At 39.3% G+C, this 8,455-nt stretch overlaps 1 protein-coding gene across 1 annotated transcript; it reads right to left on the bottom strand.

The window, feature by feature from the left end:
• Positions 1–7,181: 7,181 nt before the first annotated feature.
• On the bottom strand, positions 7,182–8,153 carry LOC104654535 (olfactory receptor 5K3). Its single transcript, XM_010353737.2, has one exon. It carries the CDS (start codon positions 8,151–8,153, stop codon positions 7,182–7,184), a length of 972 nt encoding a protein of 323 aa, XP_010352039.2.
• Between the last annotated feature and the right edge of the window lie 302 nt (positions 8,154–8,455).

Genomic DNA, 8,455 nt, shown 5'->3' with positions numbered 1-8,455 from the left:
TTTATGCTTTCAAGAGGTTCTATTTTGGTGCATATCAAGCTTTTGTTTCAGGATTTAGAACTCCTTTTAGCATTTATTGTAGTTCTGATTTGGTAATAGCAAATTCCCTCAGCATTTGTTTGAAAAATAACTATTTTTCTTTCATTTATGGAACTAACTTAGTTTTGTTGGATTCAAAAATTCTTAGCTGACAGTTATTCTGTATAAGGAGACTAAAGATAGAACCCCAATACCTTTTAGCTTGTAAGGTTTCTGCTGAGAAGTCTGCTGTTAGTTTGATAGATTTTCCTCTATAAGTTACCTGATGCTTTTGTCTCTCAGCTCTTAGTATACTTTCCTTCATGTTGACTTTAGATAGCACAATGACTATGTGCCTTGGTGACAATCTTTTTGCAATTAATTTCCCAGGACTTCTTTGAGCTTGTTGTATTTGGATATTTAAACCTCCAGCAAGGCCAGGGACGTTTCCTCAAAAATTTCCTCAAATAAGTTTTCTAAATTTTAAGCCTTCTCTTTTCCCTCAGGGACAATGATTATTCTTAGGGTTAGCTATTTTACATATTCCCACATTTCTTTGAGACTTTGTTAATTTCTTTTGTTTCATTTTCCTTACAGATTGGGTTAATTCAAAATCTTTTTATTTCAGCTTTGAAATTCTTTCTTCCACTTGTTCTAGTCTATAGTTGAAACCTTCCACTGCATTTTGTAATTCCCTAAATGAGTCTTTCATTTTCAGAAGTTCTGACTGGCTTTTCTTTATACCTATTTCTCCAGAAATTTTTTATTTGTATCCTGAATTTTTAAAATTTTCTTTATGTTGGTCTTCACTAGTCTGTAGTATCTCCTTGAGTAGCTTAATAATTGGCCTTCTGATTTCTTTATCTGGTATTTCAACAATTTCATTTTGGTTTGGATTCATTGCTGGGAGGATCTTTTCAGAATGTTATAGAACCTTGTTTTGTCATATTTATTACCAGAATTATTCCTCTCATTCTTCTTATTTCAGTAGACTATTTCTTCTAAGTGTTCTTGAATTTGTTTTTGATTTGGCTTTTTCTAAAATTTCATTTTTTCTCCCATAAGGATGTGACTTTAATGTTTATAGATTTTTTATGCTAATTCGGTTCTTGGTGGTGCTTTTAAGGGTGACTCTGAGTTCCTTGATTATAGTCTTTATACGATGGCTTCCTCAGATATTAGTTGTAGTAGCAATGTACTTGGTGTGTGGGCAAGTTTACTATCTCCTATAGAATTGGAATGGAGAGGTCTGCTGAAGCTTATCTCATTCCCCCATGGTATGTACTTTCTAATTTATTTAATTTACCCCCAGTATTTTATTTACTTAATTGATGGTTCAGGCTTCAGGCCAGTAGGGGAAGTGTCCCTGGGTAGGAACTGGTTGTAGCTAAAGCATGTGGGTAAATGCAATACCCAATGGTGTGCAAAAGTCCTAGCCTTGATGAAGGTGGCTGGAGGAGCTCTCAATTAGACACACTGAGGTCTTATCAGGGGGAAGGATGGGAGTCAATTCAGTTCTTCCACCAGGCCAGCGGTAAAGTTATCCACCTCCAAGACTCACTTGTGTCCCAAGAGAGGCACCTCTTTTCATCTGTAAGGATGTTGATATTCCAAATAGAGAGAAATTGTGACTCTGACTCTCATTCAAACCTGAACCTTGGGAGTGCTCCTTCTGTGGGAATGCAGTACCCTGAAGTGTTCTAGGAAGACTTTCTATAGGTGCACCCATGCTGAGCTCCCATGGGAGAAGCCCCAGCTGTGTCTGCAGTGGTGGACAAGGAAGGAAAGAATTCCCCTTCTCTGAGATCTTTCATGAGCACCAAGGCTACCTGACTGTTGGAGTAGAGTTGCAGAATTTCCCTCTTGAGCCCTGCACCGCAATTGTGTCTCTGCTGAAAGAAACTTCCCACCAGTGGAAAAATCTTGGATTTAAGGCCTGCCATCCAGATTCTTTTGTCTCAGGTATTTTAATAACTCAAGTTAAGGAAATAATAGGATTTTTATAGAGATGCTCCTGATTCCATTGAGAACTTTGTTTTCTTTGCTTCAGGATCCTTCATGGTAGGTAGGGACTTCTTTATTATGAACCTAGACAATCAGTTCAAAAGTAAGTGTGGGCCGTCTTGGCATTGCGTGATTCCAATATGCACAGATTTCATACTAGTTGAACATAGATGAAATTACAGAAAAAAATAGCTGACCAGGGAAATGTTGACGTGGTTGCCTTTTGATTTAGATATTCACCCAGAAGAACTGGATTCTTTTGTCCCATGGGGTGTTCCATTGATATGGTGCTGTCTCCCGTACCCTACGAGTATGAGTTCCTGAAAGCCAGACTGTAGTGACTGTTCTTCTGGGTCTAACCACTCAGTGGGGCTGCTACACTCCAGGCTGGCTTTGGGGAAAGTCTGTAAGGCTTCTGGTGATGTTACCTTTCCTCAAAACCACAGCAGTTGGCACCAGCACCGGCTGTGATGGGAGCAGCAGGGGAGTGATGTAGACTCTGTGAGATTCTTTGATTATACATAGCCTTAGTGTGTTGTTTTTCTTGAATGTTGATTATGATGGTAGTGAACTGGGCATGTGGACAGACTCAGACCTCCTGGTTAGCCAGTGTGTTGCAGGCAATGGTGGTAGCTAAGGTCAGATACCAGTTTTCTCATTTCCGGGCACAGTCTTATTCTATCTAGAGATGCTGTAATGGACTGTGTTGGCTGGCCTCCAGCCAGGAGGTGGCACGTGCAAAAGAGTACCTGCTCCTGTAATAGTAGAAGGATTTGAACTTGCCCTGCTTTGCCCAGAGGAGATATTCTGGTTTCTCATGTGATAGGCAGGGCCACAAAGCTCCTAAATGTTTCTGTCATTTGTGTTACACTACCAGGGAGGGTGGAGGGGCACAGCCAGGTTGGGGCTGTGCTCTGACTCCACATGAGTGGCAAGCTGCAGCCTCTCTGAGGGTCAGAGGGCATTTATCAGGCTGCTGGGGTAATGCTCCAGAGGGGAGTGTAACTGCCTCTGTTGCACAGAAGAGAGTTTGCACAGGGAGTGGAAAGTAGCAGGTGGCAGTAAGCCTCACCCAGATCCCACACAGTTGGCAAAGTTGTTCTGACTCCTGAAGTGTTCTGCTAGCAGCACTGAGCTAAGCTCCAGGAAGCCTTGGCAGCCTGGCTCCTGCACTCATGACTGCAGTGTACTTCCCACTTGCCCCCTGGGTTCTGGCCAAGGGAGTTTGCTCCCACTCAATATTATCTTCCAAAATTCAACTGGGGTTTTCTTTCAACCTGTGACCACTGCCTGAACTACTTGGCTGACTTCCCTGAGTCCCTGTGAGATATAATAAGGAATGAATGGTTTCCCTCAGTCCATGATAGAGATTGGGAATGCCTGCAAGGTAATTTCCACTACTGCCTCTACTTTTATATTTCTCACTATTCCCTGAATTAGTCCCAGCTCTGGGTCGGGTTAAGGCCTTCCCTGGTGGCCTGGATTTCAGGTTCCCTGCTGGGGATGTGTATCCTGGAGGCAGTCTCTCCCCTTCTCACACTTTGGGGACTTAGAGTTTTTTGGCTGTTTCACAGTGTAGGCTGTAGCCTGCCGCTTTTCTCGAACAGCCTGTGCTTCTTTCAGTTTTCTTGTTAAGTTCCTGTGTTGCTTCTTGAAAAAAGTTCACAGTGTAAATCTCTACATGCTATTCTGTCCTTTCAAGTGGGAGAGGTGTGCTAACACTGCTTCTAATCCTCCTTCTTGGAAGAAAAAACCCAGTAGAGCAGCCTCTGGTGTTTATCATTCTGTTTTTCTTTATGGGTATCCTCTCATTAAATGTCTCATTGATCTCACAATACAATTAGCAACCTTCACCAGGTACCAGCAGATGGTTTTGCTGGTCATAAATGAACAAACTGGAGGAGAAATAAACTTAAGGGAAGAATGCCTCTTTTTCCCTTGAACAAACTATAGTCAGCCTTCTGAACCTTCTCTTAGGCTCACTTGTGTACTTTCTTGCAAAATCTACTCCTAGTAAATAATGCAGAAAGACAATTTAGCAAGAATCCCCCCATCCGCAATACCCGATGACCTTCTATATCTGATCAAAATTCTTTACTTCCCATTCTTGGTATCTGAATACTCTGGCTTGCCTTCAGCAAAAATCTTGTTAGGATTCAGGTGCTGTGGATTCAGTGGGCTATGATCATACCACTGCCCACTGCACTCCAGCATGGGTGACAAAGTGATTTATTGATCTCAAATATAAATAAATAAAAGAATAAATAAATCCTTTTAGATTGGTTCAACCAGAATTCTCCCTAGACTTGATGTCTCTTGTTAATAATTTTTCATCTGCTGGCCACATCCTGCTTCTTGGCTATAAGACCTCCCTTTTCCCTACTGCATTTGAAATGAAGCCCAGTTCTACACTGAGGTTTTTCTGCCCCTATGGCAATAGTCCTGAATAAACTTTATATTTAGCACTCTAACTTCTGTCCTGCTCTGGTTTTCTTTGACACTAGCTTAGTGCATAGCAAGATAGCAAATTCTCAGTAAATTATTTTTCATATTTGTGTATTTAATAAATAAATATTGTTTAGATGCTTAGAATCCCTATATTTTGCATCATTTATGCAAAAAATACAGCATCTTCGTGCTTTGTTATTGCTGTAAGCCCATCAGTAATTTACAATTATGCCGGGCGCAGTGGCTCAAGCCTGTAATCCCAGCACTTTGGGAGGCCGAGACGGGCGGATCACGAGGTCAGGAGATCGAGACCATCCTGGCTAACACGGTGAAACCCCGTCTCTACTAAAAATACAAAAACTAGCCGGGCGAGGTGGCGGGCGCCTGTAGTCCCAGCTACTCGGGAGGCTGAGGCAGGAGAATGGCGTAAACCCGGGAGGCGGAGCTTGCAGTGAGCTGAGATCCTGCCACTGCACTCCAGCCCGGGCGACAGAGCAAGACTCCGTCTCAAAAAAACAAAAAACAAAAAACAAACAAACAAACAAAAAATAATAATAATAATAATTCACAATTAAAGTAGTTCAGGTTGGTGGAACTGCTAATAACAAGCCAATGCCCTATTTAGATGTTTTGACTATTAAACATTGTATCTATGTATATATATATTAAGTATATGTATATATGTATTATATATATTTATGTGTATATGTATTTAAATATCCATATGGACATGTAATACGTGTACATTTGTATTACATTAATGTATGTATGCATTATAAGTATGCATATAGGTATTATATACCTATATACACATCTGGTGATAGGCAAGTATTGTAAAATGTTAACAATTGTTTGATTGTTTAATTGGCTGGCTAAAAGAAGTATATGAATATTAATCATACTTTTTTCAACTTTTCTGTAGGTTTGAAATGTTTCAAGATAAATTTGGAGATAAATGTCTTTGATCCATATCTCTTTTGAATCTCTGCCCTATTTCTCTGCCCACTTCACAGCTTAGATTTTTAAAATGTTTCCTCTCCTGATGCTTTTAGTTTGTGCTATATACAGTATGACTTAGTGGTTAAGACCACGGATTCTGGAGCCAGATAGCCTGGGTTTGGTTCCTGAGCTCTACCATTGTATTTCTGTAGACAAGAAATTTCTCTGTCTCTCAATTTTTTAAAAGTAAGGTTATTAGAAATTAAAAGAGTAATAGTAAAAAATCTAATAAATTTGGTAAACAGTAAAGTGGATACCACTGAAAAGTCTTTTGAAAACTAAAAGATCACCTGTGGATTAATTTAAAATAAAATATAAAAAGACAAATATGAGTGATAGTCAACAAGCATGAATGTATCTGTTAGTATTTATTCAGTCATGAATAAAACATCTTTGCCAAATAAGCTTAAAAGATAAGAAGGTCTACTGCATTATACAGTCAGAGGAGATGGTTTACTCCAGAGATTTTGGGTCTATTTCTGTGTGATTTCCTCAGCTACGCCCTCATTTGAGTATTGACTACATCCCAGGCTGGTTTCCTTCTTGATGGTGAAATGGAATTGGCTCTGCTAGATTTCATATCCACATACCATAACATTCAGAGAGAGAAAAACTATTTTTTGTGGATCTCTTTTAAAATAAGAAAATTCATTTTTCAGGGAAAAAAATCACCTTTTCTGTCTCACTGGCTCCATATAAGTCACAAACTCTTCCAACAGTAGATGTCTGGGATTCAGTGTTACTAAGAGTTGACAGTGAATGACACAGAAACACACTATTTATTTATTTATTTATTTATTTTGAGGCAGAGTCTCACTGTGACACCAAAGCTAGAGTGCAGTGGCCTGATCTCAGCTCACGGCAACCTCCACTTCCGGGGTTCAAGCGATTCTCCTGCTTCAGCCTCCTGGGTAGTTGAGATTACAGGGACACACCACGCCTGGCTAATTTAAAAAATATTTTTAGTAGAGATGGGGTTTCACCATGTTAGCCAGGCTTGTTTCAAACTCCTGACCTCAGGTAATCCACCTGCTTTGGCCTCTCAAAGTGCTAGGATTACAGGCACAAGCCCAGATTACCACGCCAAGCCCAGAAATACATTTTTTAAATTATGACATTACATAAAGGGAAAAGAAATCAATGCAGGTACTGTGTTTCATAGAACTTGAGAATGTAAAATGACTAATGACTAGCACTAAATATGAAAATACTATTGATTAGAGAATACATATTCTGCATAAATAATTTTTCAAGCAATCTCTTGAAAGAACTCAAAAAAAGTTAGAATCAAATTCAAACAGACAATTTACTTCTCACAGATGATTCTGCTTAAAAAGGGACTAATGTTTGAGAACTTGGAATGTGCCTGAGTTTGTAAAATTATGCTTTAGGATTCCAGAAATTTGCCAACAATAGTAAATGCACACTACCGTTATATGTACTGACATTTATTCCTAGTATTTGTTGGATTTTCTGAAAATTATAACTAATTACACTCTGACACAATCTGAGACTTCATGAACAATTTAGTTCACTTTTGATGAATGCTAGTAGCTTAGATTTTGAAATATATTTTACAGGAATTTCTCCTTTCTGAACATTTTGAACTCATATATCATTATTTTAAAATAATTTAATATTTTATATTCAAAGTGACCTTGTCCACTTCCTCACTATCCCTTGATTTAAAATAAAGTATTATCAAGTTGAAATCAGTTTTCCAGAGGGGATGACACTTGTTTCAGAATGTTACAAAATTTTCTCTTCTTCACAATTTTTTTCATAACATTTATTACTTCCTTATTTCTTAGACTATAAATAAAAGGATTTAACAAAGGAATAACTAAAGTATAAAATATAGCAACAGGTATGTCTTTATCTCCTTCATTAACTGCACCTGGTCGAGCATACATGAAGAGAAGGGAACCGTAGAATATTGACACAGAGAGAAAGTGAGATGCACAAGTAGATAAAGCTTTGCCTCTTCCCTCCTTGGATTTCATTGTAAATATTGTGAAAAGGATGTAGAAATAAGAGACTAAGACTATAGTAATAGTAAAGATTTGAATGGACCCTGCCAAGATAAATAACACCAGTTCATTGATGTAAGGGTCAACACAAGAAAGTCTATATAATGGAAGAACATCACAGAAAAAGTGATTGATTTGATGAGACCCACAGAAAGTTAACCTCAACAGAAACCCTACTTCAATCATGGGATGCAGGTTTCCAGCTATGTAGGCTCCTGCAGTCATCTGAATGCAGAGTGTCTTGGACATCATGGTGTGGTACTGCAGTGGGTTGCATATGGCCACATAGCGGTCATAGGCCATTGCCGCCAGAAGAAAGCAGTCTGTAGTTTCAGCAAGACAGAGAAAATAAAATTGTGCCATACATTCATACAGTGTAATCCTTTTGTCCTCAGAAAAGAAGTTCTCTAACATCTTGGGAGTAATAGCAGAGGAACAGCAGGAATCCATCAGAGCCAGGTTGCCCAGAAAGATGTACATTGGTGTGTGAAGACGATGCTCTATATAAATCAGTGCCACCAAACCAGTGTTCCCCACCATAGTGATCAGATAGATGGCAAAGAACACCACAAACAGAAGGGTCTTCAGCTTTGGATGATATGTAAATCCTGTGAGGATGAACTCAGCTGTCAAGGAATGATTCTTCTCATTCATCTCCACCTTGTCTGTTGAGAGATGAATGAGGGGTTATAATATTGTAATTGATTGTAATTGAGAGCATATTACTGTTCCTTCAATTTTTTTTCCCTTTTTTACAACAGGTAGAGGAATTTCTTTGTCATATTTCCCCTGCTGTTTCTAAATACATCCTCATGTACTTCTAGGGGACATTTGTTCTTTTAAAGTGTCAGTGTTGGCCGGGCGCGGTGGCTCAAGCCTGTAATCCCAGCACTTTGGGAGGCCGAGACGGGCGGATCACGAGGTCAGGAGATCGAGACCATCCTGGCTAACCCGGT

Source organism: Rhinopithecus roxellana, chromosome 1 (genome assembly GCF_007565055.1).
Source record: "Rhinopithecus roxellana isolate Shanxi Qingling chromosome 1, ASM756505v1, whole genome shotgun sequence".
Classification (NCBI taxonomy): Eukaryota; Metazoa; Chordata; class Mammalia; order Primates; family Cercopithecidae; genus Rhinopithecus; species Rhinopithecus roxellana.
Note: the sequence above shows the minus strand (reverse complement) of the source record. Positions and strands in the feature narration are given on the sequence as shown.